This window comes from Podarcis tiliguerta, assembly GCF_965153285.1.
Source record: "Podarcis tiliguerta genome assembly, chromosome: 5".
Taxonomy (NCBI): domain Eukaryota; kingdom Metazoa; phylum Chordata; class Lepidosauria; order Squamata; family Lacertidae; genus Podarcis; species Podarcis tiliguerta.
The window spans coordinates 929,126-951,834 of record NC_139538.1 but is presented as its reverse complement, the minus strand read 5'-3'; the positions used below and the strand labels follow the sequence as shown (position 1 = coordinate 951,834).

The window sequence follows — 22,709 nt, the reverse complement described above, 5'->3', positions numbered from 1 at the left end:
TTTACACCTGGGGAGGAATGTTTGTCCAGCCGGCAGGTCAACTTCCTGTTTCCTTCTGGGCTGGGACAGACTTCCTCTGCATGTGACTAGAGGTGGGCGTGGCCTCACCTGTGCAGGTAACGACAAAAGCACAGGGCAGGGCAGCCATCTCTCTCTCTTTGACTACATGCATCCAAGAAGCAACATCTGCTTAGCCAAAGATGCTTCCAGCCAAGAGAGGACAAAGGGACTGTCTCCTTATGAGATAATTTCCAGGTGTATGTTACTTTCCTAAGCTAAGTTTGCCTTCTGGGATCCGATTGTGAACAGAATGTGAGTGAGTAAACTCTTTTTTAATACTTTTACAGAAGACTGTGTTGTGTCTTATCTTTTATGAGGGAATAAGGGGGAAATACCAGAACAGTTATTATAGAGGCTTTAGTGAGCCTGAGCAAACGCATCCGCTGAGTTTAAAAAGGGGGATGTTACTCTGCTAAATTGTGAACTTGTTAACACAAGTTGGAAAGGCTATAATCAGACAATATATTCTCTCCTGCACCCCTGAACATTCCCACACATCCTCACAACAACCCTGTGAGGTGGAACTAGCCTGAGAGGCAGTGCCTGGCCCAAAGTCATCCAGTAAACTTCCTAGAAAAGTGGGGATTTGAACCCTGGTCTCTACTGCTTCCTCGTCTGGCACACTAACCATTATGCCACATGTCCAAGGAAGGTTCTGCAAAAACAAACCCCCACTTCCTGCTGGGGGGGCCTGGACAGTGGCAGCCCTGAAAGCCATGGGCAAAGCCCAGAGGCCAGCAAGGCTTACCTGACCAGATGGCAACAAGAAAGAAGAGTTCAACTAAACATCAGGAAGAACTTTCTGATAGTAGGAGCCCTTTGACAGTGGGACTCCCTCGGGAAGTGATGGACTCTCCTTCCTTGGAAGTTTTTGTGGGAATGTTGAGGGTAGTAGGAGAGGATGTATTGATTAAATATTATCCTTCCTCTCTCACGCCAGTGAGCTAGTAGCAAAGCACATTCCCTAGTACATAGTAGGAAGCTACCGTAGTTGATAGATTCGTTAGAACCATTTGAGTTAAGCAATTCCAATCTGGCTTGTCCAGATTGGGTTGTTCCTGGTAAATCCCCTTTAGGTAAAGGGACCCCTGACCATTAGGTCCAGTCACGGATGACTCTGGGGTTGCGGCGCTCATCTCACTTTACTGGCCGAGGGAGCCGGCGCACAGCTTTCGGGTCATGTGGCCAGCAGGACTAAGCCGCTTCTGGTGAACCAGAGCAGCGCACGGAAACGCCGTTTACCTTCCCGCCGGAGCAGTACCTATTTATCTACTTGCACTTTGACGTGCTTTTGAACTGCTAAGTTGGCAGGAGCTGGCACAGAGCAATGGGAGCTCACCCCGTCGTGGGGATTCGAACCACCGACCTTCTGATCAGCAAGCCCAAGGTTCAGGGGTTTACACCACAGCGCCACCCATGTCCTAAATCCCCTTTAGCTCCCTCTTAAATACAATAATGACACAACAGTCTTCTTTCAGAAAGTAATGATAAGTTTTACGTACATTCAGTCCCCAGTGTGATCCTGAAGGCAGGCTTTAGCTTTTAGTTCCTTTTGTGAGGAATGAGTCCATGTGCTGCTGGCTGAGAGCCAGCACACAGCAAAAGCATCAAGATGGCAAAAGAGCAAAACAAGGCAAAAGAGGAAGATAGCTGTGTGCCTGGCCCTTTTATGTGTGGGATGTGAAACACAGAGCAGTCAAATACAACATGCCTAGAGTGGACATAATAAGGGGATGTCTGGACCAGCCAGTCGGAACTTCCTGTTTCCTCCTGGGCTGGGACAGACTTCATCTGCATGTGACCTGAGGTGGGCGTGACCTTACCTGGGCAGGTAACAAAACAGCACAGGGGAGGCAGCCATCTCTCTCTCTGACTCCATTCCTTGAAGAAATAACATCTTCTTAGCCTGAGATGTTCTCTTGGCAGCCAAGAGAGGACAAAGGAAATATCATCTTATGGGATAGATTCCAGGTGTATATATTTTGTAACTTAAGTCTGCCTTCTTTATCCATCTGTGAACAGAATGTGTGTGAGTAAACTCTTTTATACTTTTATACAAGACTATGTTGTGTCTAATCTTTTATGAGGGAATAAAGGGAAATTACCAGGAAACTTATTTTAGAGGCTTAAACAAGCCTGGCAAAGACACTATCCGCTGTACAAGTTTAAACGGGGAATGTTACTCTGCTAAATTGTAGAACTTGTTAACACAAGTTGGGAAGGATATAATTAAACAATACAGCCTCTCCTGCCTCCCTGAACATTCCCACATTATGGGGTCTCCCAGGGTCACGCCCATCTACCTGGTCACATGCAAGGGGAGGAGACTCCAGACCAGGTGTGACAGGAAGTCCTCCTGGCTGGGGCAACATTCCCCTGGGTGTCTACTCTGGGAAAACAGGAAATGTTGCATTTGACTGCTTTTGTGATGTTGCATCCCACTGTTTTAAAGCCATCTCTGAAGGATCCTTGCACTGCACTTCCTACATGATAGTAGTAGTAGCAGTAATAGTAATTATAATAATAATAATTTATCATTTATACCCTGCCTATCTGGCTGGGTTTCGCCAGCCACTCTGGGCAGCTCCCAGCACGATAAAACATCAAACCTTTAAAGCTTCCCTAAACAGGGCTGCCTTCAGGTGTCTTCTAAAAGTCAGATAGCTGCTTCTTGCCTTGACATCTGATGGGAGGGCGTTCCACATGAGGGGCAGCTGACCCCCTTCCAACGCCGCAGTTCTGTGATTCAAGCGGTTGCACGGCCACCTGCAAGGGGTTCTTTGGCTCTGCTTCCTGCATTGCGTGAGGTTGGCCGGCATGACTCTAAAGGTTTCCTTCACACTCTACAATTCTAGGACCTCCTAAGGAAATCTCCTTCACGGGGTTTTTTTTAAGAAGAGGTTGTTGGGTGGTCAGCCATCAGGGATTCTTTCCCTGCGATTCCTGCGTTGGACTAGAGGACTCTTCCACCTCTAGAATTCCGTGGGAGTCCCCTTCTGCCTCAGTCTCCTTTCTGCGAAGTCACTGCTATTCCCCACGCCCTGGAAGCCGCCAGGCGAGAGGCAGCGAGGCAAGGAAGTTGCATCCCATGACTTTAACGAGAGGCGACAGGACGTTTACCGAGTCCCTCTCAGCAGCGGCATTTTACTCCCGATTAGCTCCGCGTGGTGCAGGCGCAGGCAGACTTCTGCCACCAGCCTCCCCTTCCCAGCCAGTGCTTCCATATGGCAGGAAGGGGCCGGCGCCAGAACAGCTGCAGGGGCGCAGGGGCTTGCAAACTGCCGGTGCTCAGGGGGATTCAGCCCAGCGGGGTGCGATGGCTTTCTCCGAAGACGGGGAGACATCGTGGCCGCCTCGCCCTGGGCTTGTGCCGAGGGAGGGAGACAGCTGCTGCCAAGGCAGATCGTGGAATCCTAGAATTATAGTCCCTGTGGAACGCCCTCCCACCAGATGTCAAAGAGAACAACAAAGACCAGACTTTTAGAAGATCTGAAGGCAGCCCTGTTTAGGGAGGTTTTTAATGTTTAACGGACCACTGTATTTCAATATTTTGTTGGAGGCTGCCAGATGGGTGCGGTATAAATAATAAATTATTATTATTATTACTATTAATATCCCAACCATCCAGCTGGGTTTCCCCAGCCACTCTGGGTGGCTCCCAAACAAAATAAAAACAAAACATCAAACATTAAAAACTTCCCTAAACAGGGCTGCCTTCAGATCTTCTAAAAGTCAGATAGTTGTTTATTTCGTTGACATCTGATGGGAGAGTGTTCCACAGGGTGGGCACCACCACCAAGAAGGCCCTCTGCCTGGTTCCCTGTAACTTTGCTTCTCACAGGGAGGGAACCGCCGGAAGTTCCTTGGATCTGGACCACAGTGTCTGGGCTGAACAATAGGGGTGAAGATGCTTTGGGCCTTTGAGGCCATTTAGGCCTCACCAACACTTTGAATTGTGCTTGGAAACGTACTGGGAGCCAATGTAGGTCTTTCAAGACCGGTGTTATGTGGTCTCGGCGGCCGCTCCCAGTCACCAGTCTAGCTGCCGCATTCTGGATTAGTTGTAGTTTCTGGGTCACCTTCAAAGGTAGCCCCACGTAGAGCGCATTGCAGTAGTCCAAGCGGGAGATAACCAGAGCATGCACCACTCTGGCCAGACAGTCCATGGGCAGGGAGGGTCTCAGCCTGTGTACCAGGTGGAGCTGGTAGACAGCTGCCCAGGACACAGAATTGACCTGCAAGCTGCTTCTTCCACAGTTGCAAAACCAGTCGCTGGGGAGACCATCGTCAAAGTTTTGCTTTTTATATGGATGGGAGGGAGGGAGAAAAAGGAATAAAGCAATGCAGGAGGGGAAACAGGGAGAGCTAGAGAAGGGGAGCAGAGAAGTGAGTTTCTGCTTTCCCAGCTGCTGTGGGCCAGGGCCTCGTGCTTCAGGTTTTAGGGAGATGGGAGTTTATATATAGCACACCTTGGCCAGCGAGAACAGAACATCACCTGCCCAGGCTTTTTCAGCACGCTCAGCAACAGCGACCAAAGGCTGACCTGCCGCTGCCACACTCCCTGTGGCTCAGCCCTTTGTTCAAACTGTTCTGCTGGGGCTGCTCTGAGCACCTTTTTTTGGAGAGGTTTTGTTCCTGGCCCAACAGCAGGGGCTCGGCTAAAAAGGCCGGAGAGCAAGTCTTGTTTCTACAGGCCCTGGCGGTGGGGTGTGTGTGTTTCCTCTCCTTTGATCTCTCTGACCTTCTGACGCCTGTTCTCCCGTGTCCCCGTTTGACCTCCAGGTGCGCGCAGATGCCTCAGAGGTGGGAGACAAGGAGAAGACTTTGCACTTCCAACAATCCTCCCACCCCCTTTTCTATTTTTAAAGAGATTAATGAGCATTCTCTGGGAGAGAATGTGGGATGGAAGGGCCCCAACGAGGGAGGCTGGAGATCTCAGATTTCGGGGGGGGGCGGGGAGAAGCCTTCAAAAAACACACAATGCGAATGAGGCTACTCATCTCATTCCCCAAAAAGTAGTGTTTGCAACCCTGGTGCTCTTGCAACTGTTTTGGACTACACCCCCCCGCCAGACAGAACAGCCATATTGTTGCGAGGTGTGTTTTTCTTTTTGGGGGGGTCAGTTTGGATGATGCCCTGAGTCCCTTCTGATTATCCTGGTCCTCTACCCTGAGATTCCTGCCTTGCAACAGATTAGATTATTCGACCCCTTGAGTCTCTCCCAGCTCTACAGTTCGATGACTAAGAAGGTCTCAGGCTGACCCAAAGGGTCTGACCCTTCTGAGGCAAAGGTACATGTGTTCATGGGGGTAGGAAGAAAAAGCGTTTGGGGGCAGACTTGTGTGTGCTGGAGAATGCAGAGAGGCCTGGGGGGGGGGGATAAGGAGGGGAGTTTGCATAGTGCAATGCGGGATTTCAGAGTGCAGAGTTCGAATCTCTGCACAGCGAGGACACTGCACTCTTCCCTGAGCCTTCCTATTTGCAAAAGGGGGGGGGGAGAAGGGATAGTGACCTACCTTTCACGTACAATGGAGATCGAGCAGGTGAATCCCTTTGTCTTTCCAAAGCACAGAAAAGGCTGCCTTTTCATTTACGAACCAATTTATTTAAAGCCATTTTGACCCTGTTCTTCAGCCAAAAAGGCTCCCAGAGAGGCTTACAAAATAAAGTATGGTTTAGAAAAACAGCCCCTGCCCGCAGGCTCACAATCTAAAAGATGCAGCCCAGAAAGGAAGGGTCTTCACCAGGCATTATCAGCTGGCAGCTGCTGCTGCGGACTACAACTCCCATCAGCCTCAGCTCCACGTGGCCAGGCTGGCTGACGAAAGCGGCTGTCCAAAAGCAGCGGGGAGGGGGCACATGGCCAGGTGAAAGGCTGACCTGTTCTGGCGGGCAGCAGCTATCCAGCCTCTCAGGACCAGAATGGTCTCCGCTGCTCCCCATCACGGGATTCCCTTTAAGCATAGCTGTCAACCGTCCCTTATTTGGCGGGAAACTCCCTTATCCCAGCACCGTCCCTTATTGATAATGTCCCTTAAATTTCCTGGGTTTCAAAGGAAGCAGCTCCTCTCCCTCCCTCCCTGCCGGCCAGGGAGGAGGGAGGCTCCAACTATGTTGCTTGGCTGTGTTGCTCACCCAATAAGAAGTCTAAGAATGACTGGGGGGTGGAGTCTAAGAATGACTGGGGGGTGGAGCTTGCATGCCTTGTGCCGATCAAATCGGCCGCGTTGCCTGGGGACTCGCCTTCGCTCAGCGCTTCCCAGCGGAGAGGTGACGGTGGTTTTCCTTGCTGCGTCCCCTTTGCCGGGTTGCTGCGCTGTGGGAACCACCGCTTGAGGCTTCGTTTGGCTGCTGGCTGGGCTTTCTGCCTTTGGCTCGGAGGGGCTCAGAAGTTGAACATACCTGCGCCTTGAAAATCCCTTATTTTGGCTGCTAATCCCTTATTTTCGAGGCTGCTGGTCCCTTATTTTCAAATCTGTAAGTTGACAGCTATGCCTTTAAGGGGGGGGGCTGGTGCATGGACTCCCCCACTGAGTGACAGGGAGCTCCCTCTATGGAGGGACACTGGATGCCATCTCTGCCCCTCAACGAGCCAGGGTGAAATGAGAGCGGGGAACCTCAAGCAGGCAGCAATGTCGACCACAAAACAGGCCCCTGAAGATAGCCCCCCCCCCCCCCGCCAGCCAGGCTGAAAAAAGAACTCTGGTCTCTGTCGGGGTTGCAGACATCATTTTGCCATTTCTTGTGGTCCTTCTGGGGTGGAGCCCTCCTTGCCTGAGCTCAGTTTACAAGGGCGTTTCCTTGGAAACTTGTGCCGATCAACACTATAAATGAAAAGCGGGGAAGGGGGGGCTGTCGTGGCCTCTGGTACCCCCGTGGTCCTCCTCCTCATCTTTTTAATCTGCAGCCTCAAGGCTAGACTACACCAATGCCTGCGCCAGGCCGGATGGCCCCAGAAGGTGCAACGCGCAGGGAACTGCCTTTCTTTAAAAAAAAAAAATGTACTATCTGCTGTCCTGGGTTCCTTGAGGAAGAAGGGAGGGTATAAATTCAGTAATAATAATAATAATAATAATAATAATAATAATAATAATAATGGCATGAGAGGTTCCCAATGGCCCATCCAGCCCAGCCTCCTGTTCTGACAGTGCCCAACCAGGTGCTTTGATGGGACACCCCCGAGCAGAATTCGAACACGAGACCAATACTCTTCTCTCCTGTGGTTTCCAGCAACTGGGATTCAGAAGCACGGCTGCCTCTAGCTGTGGAAGCAGAGCAGAGATAGCAAGGCTAGTGGCCATTGATACTTCTCTCTGGGGTGTGTGTGTGTCAATATTGTTTGCACTGGCTGGCAGCAGCTTCTCCAAGGGTTTCAGGCTTCCCTCCGAGACCCCAGTGAGGGTTGAAGTCCAGGCCTCCTGCAGGCAGAGCAAATGCCTGCAGCTACAGCCGTTTGCCTTAATGCAATGCAAGGTTCTAGTCCTCATGCTTCCAAGGGGCTGGCTGACACTGGAAGCCGTGGCTCTGCACTGTGGGCACGGACGGCAGCTGCGCCCCAGAGAGCTTCTCCCACCCCTCCCCAGAGATGCTGCTGGGAGCTGAACTCAGTCCCTTTGCCTCTCCCACAGAGCCGGGTCTCCTGGGTCAAAGCACCCCAGCCGCCCCCCCCCTTCCGCCAGCAGGGAGGCCCCCCATGGATTCTCTGCAGCCAGATTGGTAAGAACACAGAGCAGGAGCTGTTGCTACGGCCGCCTCTCGCGGATGCAAGAAACCGAAAGGGGGCTTAGGAGAAGCTAAGCAGGAGTCGACTTTATCCATGGGCTCCGTTGCAAAGCCCTTCTGTCCAGGCCACGGGGTCATCCGCCAACCGGGAGCTGGGAGCCTCTCTCAGTGGATCCAGGAAAGCAGCAGGGACTGAGCAGGGAAGAGGGGACCCCCCCCACCCCAGATTCAAAACCCTTAGAAGAAGCCAGAAGCCGGCAGATGATGTCATTAGTGCAAATTAACATTTATAATGGTACGTTCTTTAATAGCATTTAAATAAGGCTTTGAATAATTACACGCACTAAAAACTAACATTCCAGAACCGTTTTCCTTTCCCCCGCGTGGAAGTGGGCCGAGGCACCTTTCCTTATGCCATGAGAAGTCCAAATCTGAGCTATTACATTCAAGAAGAAGTGACTTGGGGGGGCGGGATGTGTGTGGGAAGCAACACCCCATCGTTTTGGGACATTTCGTCACTGTTTGCAAAGCCGCCTCGGTCCTTCTGGGTGAGCAAAAGAGGAAATGAGGCAAATGAAAATAGGACCCCCCCCCCAGGAATGGAAAGGAAGCCACAACACCCACACCCACCCACCCAAAAAAAATCCCCTTCTGGAACCCCTCGCACTCATGACCTCGGAGTCAAGGGAGGGAGCTCTGGGAAGAAAAAGCAACAGAAGATCAACACGGAAAAGAAGGTTGCAAAAAAAGGAGGAAGAGGGGGAAACCCAGGAAGTGTGGCTTCAGCTATTCCTCAAAAGCGACACACAGGCCAGAAAGGGGGAAAGTAGCAGCAAACGAAACAGTGAGAAACTGCCCCATCCTGCAGAACCAGGAAGAAGTCTGTATTTTGTCCTCCGCGAATCCAATCTAAGCTGGATATGTGTTTTTTAAAAAAGATTCCAAAAAGGGGAGTGGGAGGGAGAGGGTCTTGGGGTGGCGGTGAGCCGAGGCTCAAGTCCGAAAGTGGGGTGGGGTGGGGAGAGAAGCCGTCCCTCAGAAGAACTTGTCATCGATCCGGAAGTGCGGCCGCGTGACATCGTCCGGGTTGATGAAGACGGAGATGGACTTGCCCGGGTTCTCGGTGACCAGCTGCTGGAGCTTTTTGGCCAGCCGGTCGTCGGGCTGGCTGGGGTCTCCGCCGTCCGACTGCGGGGAGGGGATGCTGGTGGTGCTGCCCCTCCGCTGGAGCTCCAGCGTCAGCCGGTTGGCGGCCTTGACGTGCTCGATGGCAGTCCGGAGGTGCTCGGCCGGGTCCGAGCGCACCGAGGAGAGCTTGCGGGCGTGGAGCATGGCCGTCTCCTCGGAGAGGTGCTCCAGCATGTTGCACTGGGGGATGAAGTAGTTGGGGCACATCTTGTTCACCAGGCAGTGCTGAAGGTCGTCAATGAGGCCCAGCAGGAAGTGGGCAGCATAGTCCTCCTGCGCCAGGTAGCTGGCGGGCAGCCGGTCGCAGGCCCAGAGCATCATGCTGCGCAGGTGGTAGGGGCTGATGGCCTTGGGGCGCGAGAGCAGCTTGATGATGATGGCCTTGCACGCCTGGTAGGCCTGCATGAGGCTGCCGGAGATGCACTTTTTCAGCTGGACCTCGCTGCGGGCGAAAGATAGCCTCCACTCGTTGTCCTTCCGGCCTTTGTAGGAGCAGGCGGGCACCAGGTAAAACCCGCTGATGACCTCCTCCTCGGTGATCTTCCCGTCCCAGAAGTGGTTCTCCATCAGCCAGCTCTGGGCCACGGCCGGCCAACCTTTGAAGGACACGACGGGGACAATGTCGTAGAGCATGCGGCTGCTGCCCACCCCCAGGATGATGGAGATGATGGTCCCGTTCTTCTCCACCTTCTCCACCCTGGGCATCCCCCTCTGGGGCTTCTTCTGGATCTCGGAGAGGACCACGCTGATGGAGTCGTGGAACCAGTCGGCCACCTTGGTGGGGGAGAAGAAGTAGTTGGTGGCCCCGTTGATGTGGTCCACGATGGTGCAGCAGTCCTTCCACTTGCTGATGGTGCCCTCGTCAAAGAGCCGCAGGCTCAGCCACGAGTGGCACAGGGCCGAGTGGCGCATGTCCAGGGTGACGGGCTGGTTGCGGTCGTGGAGCTTCAGCGCCGGCACCAGGAGGGTGAAGTCCATGTCGTAGTCGGTGCCGCGGGCGTAGATGTTCAGGTCATCCAGGTCAAGGTCCACCACGCCTTCCCGGACACCCCCAGAGAGAAGCAAGTACTCATTGGCAACCGGGAGCTTTTGGTCAAGTTTCTGCACCATGCCTGCAAAGAGAACGGAGAAGAAGTTCAGAAAGAGGAGAGCAGGGCATCCTCAGCTTCACTGGTTTGCTGTAAGATGGCAGCGGAAAGTTAATGGACTATGCAGAACTAGATAAACTGACAGGAAGGATTCGAAACCGGCGGGACCAGAAATTCACGGAAGACTGGATTAAATTTACGGACTATTTGAAAACTATTTGTGAAGATCAGACGACGTTTGTAGGTTTGCAAGAAGTTTTGGGAGGAGTATTATTGGAAGTATTGCAAAAATGGAGAAGGGGAAGGATGATATGTTAAGAGATGTAAAGGCAATATAAAGTTCAGAAATGCAAAAGAAGTGGTTAAAACGGTGGATCATCAGAGGTGCTGATGGAAGTCTAAAAAGATTGTATAAATGACAAGTTTTGTGGTACATTTTATAATTTATATGTTAAAATCAATTTAAAATTTTTTTTAAAAAGATGGCAGCGGAAAGACCTTATGCCTTTCAAGAGCTCACGCTTGTAGGGAAAATTAAAATATGCAATGGGAAAGAAAGTAATAAAATGCACCATGGAAAGGGGAGAAGGGGAGTCAATATTAATCGTGTATTTTTATTTTTATTTTGAAATGATATTGTTTCAAGTCTAAATGAAAATGAATTTAAAAGAGAGAGAGTTAACCCCGTATGCTGGAGAGGGTGTCTGCCTAAAGGCACATTCCTCCACATGGGGTGGGAATGTCTGCTGCTCAAAGGTTGCTGGACCCAATGTTTCCGTTGTCATCCACCATGAAGGGACAACATCTTCACCTAATCCCATCTCAGTGGGAAATGGTAGCAATCTAAGCGTTAAACACAAAGAGTTACAGGAATTGTACAATCTGCTGCAACGTTTATAGGGATATTAGATCTTGTCTCACCAGTGCTTTCTCTACAGTTGGGGAAGTCAGGTGGTTTTTATGTCTCTGGTTTTTTCATGGCAAATTCCAATCCTACGATCCAGCCAAGTGCCTTGCTGTGGTCATCAAAACTAGGTCACCATTATTAAAGGGAATATGAGCTCCAAGTTCCAATCGGCTGTATTTTTAAACTATTTACAGATTCACAGAATTGTAGTCCATCTCCCGCAATGCTTTAGTATGTCTTAAATTATCACGGTCAACTGGATAATTTTATCGTTTTCTCCCTTTTGGTAAACCGTTTTTATACAGCGGTGTGTAAATGTTATATAACCAATAAATAATTGGCAGCGTTGGGGAACTTCTGGCCTGCTGGTCAAATCAGGCCGTAAAGATGGGCGCTGGTCTGGACGGCATGTTTGGTTCACTTTGGCGGCTCGTGGCATTAGTTCAGGTGGTACGCATCAGATCTATTAGATCAATCTATCTCTCTATCCCGGAGGCACTCTGGCCCCATTTACCCCCCAGAAAAGTCCCAATGAGAAGACCGGAACACACCCTCTCCTCACAGCGGCCAACCGGATGCCCATTATGGGAAACCCACAAGCAGGATTCTAACACAAGAGCAACATCCTCGCCTTGTGTGGTTTCTACCAAGTGACATTCGGAAGAATTTGCTGCCTCTGACGGGTGAACAAGAACCCAGCTCTGAGAGTTAAGAACCTTTCTCTCCTCTATGAATTTTTTGCATCCTCTTTTAACGCCATCCGAGCTGGTGGACATCACTGCCTGTTTCTTCACACAGCACCTAGTTAAACTCTGGAACTCCCTGGTGCAGGACGCAGTGGTGGCTGCCAACCTAGATGGCTTTAAAAGAGGGTTAGAGAAATTCATGGAGGAGGAGGAGGAGGTTGCCAAGGGCTCCCAACCGGGATGATGATGATGATGATGATGATGATGATATTTTATTTATACCCTGCCCTTCCCAGTTCACAAACCGGGCTCAGGGCGGCCAACAACAAATTTAAAACACTTTAAAAAACGTAATTATAAAAGCAGCATAAAATAAGTATAAAAACATGAATAACAATAAAATTCAAAAATCAATTAGATAATCCCCAGGGCTAGCTGACTGAATTGGTCCTACTTGGGCCAGCGAGGAGGCCAGAGGAGAATTAGCTGTGGGATCCCAGAGCGGGTGATCTTCATAAAAAGGGGAGGGGGAGGGAAGGAAAGGAAATAAAAGATCAGGCTGAATTCAAATTAAAGGCCAGGGAGAACAGCTCTGTCTTACAGGCCCTACGGAAGGAGGTTAAATCCTGCAGGGCCCTGGTCTCCTGGGACAGAGCATTGCACCTGGTTGGAGCCACCACTGAGAAGGCCCTGGCCCTGGTGGATAGTCTGACTTCCTTAGGGCCCGGGACCTCTCAGCTATGGTTATACATGGACCTTAAGGTCCTGAATAATGTCTCTGCTCTGCCTCCACTGTCAGAGGCAGCGATGCTTCTGAATCTCAGTTGCTGGAAACCTCAGGAGGAGAGAGGGTTGCTCTTGGATCGAATCCTGTTTGCGGGTTTCACATTGGAGCAGCTGGTTGGCCCCTGTGAGAACAGGATGGTGGACTCGATGGGCAACGGGCCTGATCCAGCAGGCTCTCCTGATGTTCACAGAGGACCAATAGGCCCCTTGCTAGGCTAACTCAGCTGTGCGTGCTTCATAAGGCGCTGCCACCGCCGCCACCCTCCTCCCTCCCAGGCTGGGTGTCGGAACAGCATTCATGCGCTCAGAGAATCAAAAGTGGAGAGACTGAAAAGCTTGTCAAGAAATCCACCCGCAGAGCTGGCGCTTTGATCATTGGGACGCTTCCCCTCCCTGCTTTTTTCAATTTGCAGGGAATTAAATCTTCGAAACCAGGGCGGTTTCAGGCTCGGAGCTCGGCGATCGATCGCAGGCACCCGACTCCAGAGGCCAAGGCCACATGTCAGTTGTATTTAAAACCTGCTCTCTCTCCAACCCATTGACCTGAACTATTTTCTGCAGGAGATTGCCTTACAGGGCGCCGCGACCTTGCCCTCTCCCTTTTGTCCTCTCGGACAACTTCTGCTGGCTTTTTAACCAGAGCACAGAGCACCAGATTGGCGGGCAGAAAAGTCCTGGGTTCAAATGCCGCCGCCGGTGGAATCTGCAGGAAGGAGGTGGGAAAAGAAATCTCTCCCTTCTGAGCCTGCAGTTCTGTGATTCCAGGTGAGCTGTTTTTTGCCTCCTCCAGAGTAACTCAGAAATGACTACTGAAATCTGGTGCTCAGGAGAGTCAGCCTGGCACCTACATGAGAGCAGGGTATGTTCAGCGCACTTTTGCCTTTTGAGACTATGTGTACGCGAAGAGCCCTGCACAAAGGTGTGGGTTGTCAGGCGACAGATCAAGTTTCTAGTCCCTCTTGATAGGTGAGGTATAATCGAAGCCTCCCCAGGCCACTTAGATGGAGGGGTGGGTCTATTCCAGTGCGTTCCCTCTCCTCTGCCTAACCCAGGCATGTCCAAAGTCTGTTTCGGGGGCCTAATGCGGCCCCCCGTTCGGTTTAATACGGCCCCTGTGGCAGTCTATTTCCTGGGGTAAAAGGTAAAGGGACCCCTGACCATTAGGTCCAGTCGTGGCTGAACTCTGGGGTTGCGGCGCTCATCTCGCTTTATTGGCCGAGGGAGCCGGCGTACAGCTTCCAGGTCATGTGGCCAGCATGACGAAGCCACTTCTGGCGAACCAGAGCAGCGCACGGAAACGCCGTTTACCTTCCCGCCGGAGCGGTACCTGTTTATCTACTTGCACTTTGATGTGCTTTCGAACTGCTAGGTTGGCAGGAGCTGGGACCGAGCAACGGGAGCTTACCCCGTCGCGGGGATTTGAACCACCGACCTTCTGATCGGCAAGCCCTAGGCTCTGTGGTTTAGACCACAGTGCCACCCATGTCCTAAATACCCTTTAAAGGTAATGGGACCCCTGACCATTAGGTCCAGTCGCAAACGACTCTGGGGTTGTGGCACTCATCTCGCTTTACTGGCCGAGGGAGCCGGCTTACAGAGCAATGGGAGCTCACCCCGTCGCGGGGATTTGAACCGCCGACCTTCTGATCGGCAAGTCCTAGGCACTGTGGTTTAACTTACAGCGCAAAGCTCAACAATTAAATTCTTTTAAAAAGCTGAACAACTTTGCGTAAAATCTTAAGAAAAGATCAACAACTCTTGGTTGGCCCTCATGCATGTTTGAAAAAAGTTTGGGCACCCCTGGCCTAACCCATCTTGAACTGGAAAGATTAGTGTATGCTCCTCAAAAGGACTCTCCTCTCCCCCCCCCCCCGCATCCTGAAAGCATATCAATGCACAGACACACCATCCCAATACAAATGGCTCAAGGACACCGACCGCAATTCACAGCCAGCTGCATTTTGGAAGAGTTAAGCCGCGAGCCAGACAACTGCAGTTTTAAATTAAATTGGAAATATTAATTGATGTTGCTGTAGTTTTGCTTGTGCGTCTTGTAACAGAATCATTTGGTCGTTTCTTGGTCCTGTCTACATGGCTTCGTAATTTATTTATTTTATTTCTTAAAATGTATACATTGCTAGACTGTAACAAAGACAAACCTCAAAACCATAAAATCAAGAAAAAATGGCAACAGAACTTTCCGTATGTTGCTTTCCTCTGTTTATTTTTATGACTTTGTCCCCTGCTCTGGGGACTGAAAACACTCAATGAAGAAGAGACTATAAATATTGCAAATAAATTAATACGGGGGGGGGGGGGAGGCTGTTGGTTTCTCTGGACTGTCAGCCTTCCAGGTTAAAAAAAACTAAACCAGAAGTCCGCTGTGGAAAAGCAGAACTTGGAAGGGGAGGGAAAAGGCATTCTGAAATTTCTCACACAAGAGCAGTGTAGGAGAAAAGGGAAAAGCAGGCAGAAAGAACTCCTTTCGAGGTTCTTACATTGCTGCCTTGGTTTTTTTGGTTTTTTAAAGTGCTGTTAAATAAACATGCCTCTGAAAAAAAGAGCCCTATGGGATGGTTTGAAGTTATTTTTGGGAAACTATTTTTAAAATCACATGCCCAACGAATGTGACGCTCTGCTCCCTGCCGGAGATTTTCAAGATGCAACAAAAGGAGCTCTAACACGTGGGTCGGGGGGGGGGGGAATCCTGCCAGCATCCTTCTCCCAGCCCTCAAACCCCGTCCCAAACACACACACACACACACACACACACAGCCCTCCTGTCCCCTCCAAATTCTTCCATTCGGGGGGAGTCAGCAATTTTGCAACGATTTTTTTCCTAAAATAGCAAATGCTGTTCAAGGTCTACCTTTTTATATATATATAAAAAATCTTTATTAAGCCCCATTAAGCAGAATGGTCAATGCAAAGCCAAGCCCAGACAGCTTGTTATTTTAGGACAAAAAGCCTGACAGCAACTTTTGCATCTGAAGGAAAAGAGGAAGAGTTAGGACCAGACCTTCCCCTTGGCACTGGAGGTCAGAAAGCAGCGCTCTACATTGCAACCACGCCAGGGACCAGTTTAAAGCAAGCAGAATATTTCTCTTGCAGCCTGGTGCCTTATGAGGAACGGTTGAAGGAGCTGAGTATGTTTACCCTGGAAAAGAGGAGACCAAGAGGATAGGAGAGCCATCTTCAAATATCTAATGGGCTGAGAGAACAAGCTTGTTTTCTCCTGCTCTGGAGGGTAGGACTCAAACCAAGGGCTTCAAGTTGCAAAGAAAGGCGATTCTGATGCAACATCAGGAAGAACTTTCTGGCGGTTAGAGCTGTTCCACAGTTAAACTGGGAGGTGGTGGACTCTCCTTCCTTTAAGCAGAGGTTGGACGACCGTCTGCCAGGGAGTCTTTAGCTGAGATTCCTGCACTGCAGGAGGTTGGACTAGATGGCCCCAAGAGGTCCCTCTCCAACCCTAAAATTCTACACTAGGCTCTTTAGACATGCAGCAGAACCAAGCCAGGAGGGTTTGTTTTTGGTGGAGGACACTATTTCAGGCCATAGATTGAAGTTTGGCATTTTTGAACGCTCCCTCATTGCAAGAGGGGGTGGGTGGGGAAACAAAGCTTTCTGTATCCAAAAACCCGTGGGATGTGAAACACAAGAGCAGTCAAGTACAACATTCCTAGAGTGAACATGTTTACACATGGGGAGGAATGTTTGTCCAGCCAGCAGGTCAACTTCCTGTTTCCTTCTGGGCTGGGACAGACTTCCTCTGCATGTGACTAGAGGTGGGCGTGGCCTCACCTGTGCAGGTAACAACAAAAGCACAGGGCAAGGCAGCCATCTCTCTCTCTTTCACCACATGCATCGAAGAAGCAACATCTGCTTAGCCAAAGATGCTCCCTTGGCCTCCAGCCAAGAGAGGACAAAGGGACTGTCTCCTTATGAGATAGTTTCTAGGTATATGTTACTTTTCTAAGACAAGTCTGCCTTCTGGGATCCAATTGTGAACAGAATGATGTGTGAGTAAACCTTTTTATACTTTTATAGAAGACTGTGTCATGTCTTGTCTTTTATGAGGGAATAAGAAGAAAATAACAAAACATTTATTACAGAGGCTTTAGCAAGCCTGAGCAAACGCATCCACTGTGAGTTTAAAAGGGGGAATGTTACTCTGCTAAATTGTGAACTTGTTTACACAAGTTGGAAAGGCTATAATCAGACAATATATCCTCTCCTGCACCCCTGAACATTCCCACAAAACCGAACACCTTCAAGCCTGTTTTTCTTCCTGACATAGAGCTCTCCTCTCTTCAGGGAATTTCTCGTATGCACACCCGGCCCGCCATGAATGCATGGGCACCTAAATTTAAGTGTCACGCACAAACGGTGGAGAGAGCTGTCAAGGAGGTGACAAAAGCAAGTCAGAATGTAGTTGGTATGATGTAACTATAAAGACATCAATGGAGAATCGAGCCAAATACCCGAAACAGGAATCAAAGAAGGATTTTGTCCCAAAATAGTTCACATTCACAGCTTTATTTTTATTATTATTATTCTTGAAGTAATGTAAATGTAACTTTACATGTCATTATTAGTATTAAGTTATGTCATAATAAAAGTTGGTATTCAATATTCACCTATCCAGTTGCTTAAATGTAGAATTGTCGTCACATTTTGAGTCACATTTTGATTTAAATATCAATACTATCATCATTAAAAGGGGTTTTTTTAAGTACTGGGTTTTGTTGTATCAATTTGCATTCTGCATCTTTTATTGTCCTTTTTTTAAAAAAATGCAATTCCTGCAAAATAAAGCTGAATCAGTCATAAAGTGATGAAAATAGCTGTTTACTTGGCTGTTTTCCTATGTCGCGAAGGCTGAAATTTCAGTTCAGTGGAGGAGGGTCAAGATATTAACTGATATGCATGAAAGTTTAGCTATACAATCCTGACTGGAGTAAGATAAGACCTTTGCAGCATGCATTTTCAAAAAAAAAAAAAATAATAATTTATGAACCACCCTAATTTATGAACCGCAGCACTCAGGTCTCCCTCTCCCCAACCCTCCATCACGCCACAGGGGCAACCCTACCCCCCGAATCCTGAATTTGCACCTTGACCACAGATCTGGTCCGCAGACATTCCTGTCGAGAAAGAGCTTTTTTCCCGGCCAGGGCAGTCCAGTTCACGTGTCCTCTGCATGTGGGCTGTGGCTCCTCTCTAGGAGCGAGCGTGGATTACCCTCTTGCGATTCAGTCCCAGGACATCCCATAATCCCTTAAAAATCCTTCCCAGCTTGGCTTGTGTTCCTCTCTGATGCCATCCAAGCCTTGCCTTGACAGCTTGGGCCGTTTTTCACGCACCCCCCAGCTGCTAACCCAGGCACACGGGTACTTTATTCTTTTCTTTTTAAAATAATTTTTATAGGTTTTCCGTTTAATAATATACATTCACATCATTCTGATCCACTTTGTCCCTCTGGCTCCTTACAGCCAATCTCCTTCCTCCCCTCCCGCCTCATGGCTTTCATAGTCAACCTTTGTATCATTGCATTTTATACATTTTCCAATTCTAATTCATTCATTACTTAGGACGTTAAAATTTACTTGAATATAAAAAGGTAAAAAAACCTCCTCATTACGAGTCTTCAGACAACCCTGAAAGTGATGTTAACTGTTTACAGTGATCTTTCAAATATCGAATGAATTTGCTCCAGTCCTTTTGGAATGCTTGATCATGCTTGGTACTTTCTTTTCTTTTATGTTGAGAACATCGTTTAAGGTGCAAGACCTTATACTTCATGGGTAGGCAAACTAAGGCCCGGGGGCTAGATCCGGCCCAATCACTTTCTAAATCCGGCCCATGAACAGTCCGGGAATCAGCATGTTTTTACATGAGTAGAATGTGTGCTTTTATTTAAAATGCATCTCTGGGTTCTTTGTGGGGCCTGCCTGGTGTTTTTACACAAGTACAGTGGTACCTCTGGATGTGAACGCAACCCGGGTCTGCGTGGGTCGTGATCCGCCACTTCTGCGCATGCGTGTGATATCATTTTGAGCATCTGCGCATGCGCGAGTGGCGAAACCCAGAAGCTTAATTACATCTGGGTTGCCGTGAAGCGCAACCCGAGAATGCTTAACCTGAAGCTACTTCAACCCGAGGTATGACTGTAGAATGTGTGCTTTGATTTAAAATGCATCTCTGGGTTATTTGTGGCAGTGGCAGGGAGCAGGCAGGGCTGGTGTTCGTCCTGGGGGCGTGGCCTCCAGCACAGGCAGGGGGGCAGCCTGCAATGGCACCCCACCGGAATCGCGCTGCCAGGGGCAGTGCGCTTCCCCACACTCCTCTTCCTTCGCCAGTGATTTGTGAGCAGTGGCGTAGCGTGGGGGGTGCAGGGGGGGCCAGCCGCACCGGGCGCAACATCTGGGGGTTAGGGTTAGGGGGCGCAAATCCACGGGTTAGGGGGCGCAAATTACTTGCCTTGCCCCGGGTGCTGACAACCCACGCTACGCCACTGTTTGTGAGGCATAGGAATTTGTTCTCCCCCCTCCCTTCAAAATATAATCCAGCCCCCGACAAGGTCTGAGGGACAGTGGACCAGCCCCCTGCTGGAAAAATCTGCTGACCCCTGTTATACGCCCACCTCCCAAAAACTCCTCCCAATGAAGGCAGTTGCTCGTTTCCCCCTCTTGCCAGTATCAGCTACCTGACATTTAGAAGACATCTGAAGGCAGCCCTGTTCAGGGAAGCTTTAAATGTGTGACATTTTAACATATTTTTAATCTTTGTTGGAAGCCACCAAGAGTGGCTGGGCAAACCCAGTCAGATGGGTGGGGTACAAATAAAAAAATTATTATTATTATTATTATTATTATTATTATTATTATTATATGGCAGATGCTTCTTTCTACTTCTGCCCCCAAGCCAAACTGACTCATTTCCAGGTGAGGTATTCATGGGAAAGCCAAGCATTATGGGAGCATTGCAGTCGAACACCTTGGAAGCATAGAAGGAAAACCACTTCCGTATGGAGTGTGCGGCACAGAAGCAGAAATCTCTCATTGGGGTCTGATTCGCAAACCCCTCAGCGCCATCTTGTGGCTTCCTCTCTGAACAACACCCCAAAGGGGTTGGTGGGGGGAGAAGAGAGATTTTAAACTTTGCTAAGATTTATGTGTCTCTTTCTGGATGGCGGGTGGCACTGTGGGTAAAAGCCTCAGCGCCTAGGGCTTGCCGATCGAAAGGTTGGCGGTTCGAATCCCCACGGCGGGGTGCGCTCCCGTTGTTCGGTCCCAGCGCCTGCCAACCTAGCAGTTCGAAAGCACTCCCAGGTGCAAGTAGATAAATAGGGACCGCTTACTAGCGGGAAGGTAAACGGCGTTTCCGTGTGCGGCTCTGGCTCACCAGAGCAGCTTCGTCATGCTGGCCACGTGACCCGGAAGTGTCTCCGGACAGCGCTGGCCTCCGGCCTCTTGAGTGAGATGGGCGCACAACCCTAGAGTCTGTCAAGACTGGCCCAAACGGGCAGGGGTACCTTTACCTTTACCTATGTGTCTCTTTCTAAGTGTTCAGAATCAGATGGCCTGGCTGCATAAGTGCTATGCTAGATAGAAATTTAAACATAAACAAGGGGGACACGGGTGGCGCTGTTGTCTAAACCACTGAGCCTCTTGGGCTTGCCGATCAGAAGGTCAATGGTTCGAATCCCCATGACGGGGTGAGCTCCCGTTGCTCGGTCCCTGCTCCTGCCAACCTAGCAGTTCAAAAGCACGTCCAAGTGCAAGTAGATGAATAGGTACCGCTCCGGCGGGAAGGTAAACGGCGTTTCCGTGTGCCTCTCTGGTTCCCCAGAAGCAGTTTAGTCCTGCTGGCCACATGACCCGGAAGCTGTACGCCGGCTCCCTTGGCCAGTAAAGCGAGATGAGCGCCGCAACCCCAGAGTTGTCCGCAACTGGACTTAATTGTTAGGGGTCCTTTACCTTTATGCAGGCTTAGAAAATCTCCAGGCCCTTAATTCTTCTTGCCGGGGGTCAGCTTTCTTTGCTTTTCTCACCGTCTCCTTAGGTTTCTAGTCCCTCAAGCGAGAGGGATTTAGGGGCTGGTGAAAGCCCCACTCAATGATCCTGGAAGCTCAGAAAGGCTTCCAACTGGCTGCAACCATTTTGCCTTCTGACTGGTTTAAGACATTTGACTGTGCTCTACAGTATATATTGTTTGAATACGCTGTTTAATACTACTTTGGGGCAGAAAAGGCATGGATAGATAGATAGATAGATAGATAGATAGATAGATAGATAGATAGATAGATATAGATAGATAAGAGGCAGTGTGGAATAGTGGTTACAGTGTCAGAGAAGGACCTGGGAGAAACCAGGGTTCGAATCCGCACCCAGCCATGGAGCTCACTGGGTGCCCTTGGAAGCTAATCGCTGCCTCTCAGCCAAACCTTCCTCACAGAGTAGTTGTGAGGATAAAGTGAGGAGGGGAACAGCCATGTTACCACCTTGAGCTCCTCAAAGGAAACGATGGGGGGGGGGAGATATTAATGCAATAATAATAAAAAAACAGTGGCAGGCATGTCCCAGCCAGAGACAAAATCCCAGTGATCCTTTAATGGAGCAGAGGCCAAACGCATGGCCTCAGGGCCTGGAAACTGCCGGGTCTCATCCTGAATATCCATCCCTTGCAGGCCTCCATCTCTTTTGAGGAGCCTCCCAGCAGCCGACACGAGCCCAGCGCCACACGGGGAACTGACAAAGGAACTGACAAAACTCGCACTATTAAAATTGCCAAAGAACAGCAGCCTGCTTTTTATCTGTGGGAAACTTCTGCACAGACAGTTTTGCTTGGCGCTTTATTACTTTCCGCTGCTGAGGCAGCTTTTCTCCTTTCTTCCATTCTGAGGGGGCCAGGAATTTAATCTGTGATATTTTAAGGGTTTTGCTTTCCCCACTCTGTAATAATATTTATTGCTGGCTGCCTTGGGAGTTTGATCCAAACTTTATAATCGTATGGTTTATGTTTTCAAAATTCATGGTCATCGATAATAACATTGGGGGGGTTTTTGGGGGGGGCAGTCTGGATGATGCCCTGAGTCCCTGCCAATTTTGGGGGTGTTGACGCTGTGAGCCCCTCCGCTATCGTGCTCAAGTTGCACATACGTGCAAATAAGACAATATACCCTAAAAACACCACGGTCTCGGCTAACCTTCATGCCAAGAAACCGAACCCCAAATAAGCAAAGGAACCCCTGGACTCGCACCACTCGGGAGACTGAAATGGGGTGTCACAAGAATCCAGGCTTGCCGTCCTTGGAGGGTTTTAAGCAGAGCTTGGGTGACCCTCTCTCGTGGAAGCTTCAGTTGCAATTCCTGTATGTTCCATTCCACCTTCAGAACAGGCTTGTGGAGTTGTTGTATGTCACATGTCTGTTTACTTCCAGCACAGTCTGCTGGAAACTTCCGTTCTATATTGCTTTTGCTGTACTGCTGTTTGCTTGGACACGAAGGGAAGCAGACATGTTTTTCCCTTTGTATGCTGATGAAAGGTAAAGGGAAGGTAAAGGGACCCCTGACCATTAGGTCCAGCCATGGCCGACTCTGGGGTTGCAGCGCTCATCTCGCTTTACTGGCCAAGGGAGCCAGTACAGCTTCCGGGTCATGTGGCCAGCATGACTAAGCCGCTTCTGGCGAACCAAAGCAGCGCATGGAAATGCCGTTTACCTTCCCATCGGAGCGGTACCTATTTATCAACTTGCTTGTTGACGTGCTTGTTGGAGGGGGATTTCCAGCCGGTGGCAGAGGACAGAGTGACTCCAGGAGACATAGGTGTAAAAACCCAAACTAAAACCAAGACTTTATTACTAAACAATAAACACAAACTCTGGTGGGTGTTATTCCTGCAGGCAGGCTACAAAACTCAGCTTTTTTCTTTTATAGCAATGGCCAGCTACAGCCAATTAATCCCAGAAACTTCTTAAAGGTATACACATGTTTCTGTGCCGAATGTCCCCTAACAGTGCTTTTGAACTGCTAGGTTGGCAGCAGCTGGGACCAAGCAACAGGAGCTCACCCTGCCGCGGGGATTCGAACCGCCGACCTTCTGATTGGCAAGTCCTAGGCTCTGTGGTTTAACCCACAGCGCCACCTGCATCCCTGCTGAATAAATGCCTGTAAATAAGCTTACACATGTCTCTGTCCACCTCTTCTGTTGTGAGAAGATTGATTCACTCTGCTGATAAGAGCGTGCTCCAATTCTGAAAGTTTTGGA

The 22,709-nt window shown here is 49.7% G+C and overlaps 1 protein-coding gene across 1 annotated transcript in view; it reads right to left on the bottom strand.

Annotated features, from left to right (window-relative positions):
• Nucleotides 1-8,062: 8,062 nt before the first annotated feature.
• MB21D2 (Mab-21 domain containing 2) overlaps nt 8,063-22,709 on the bottom strand; it is a 68,793-nt gene continuing 54,146 nt past the window's right edge. The window contains exon 2 of the mRNA XM_083442264.1: nt 8,063-10,082. Within this exon, the coding sequence (XP_083298390.1) occupies nt 8,818-10,082 (1,265 nt within the window). The 3' untranslated portion in view covers nt 8,063-8,817. The remainder of the gene's footprint in view (nt 10,083-22,709) is intronic.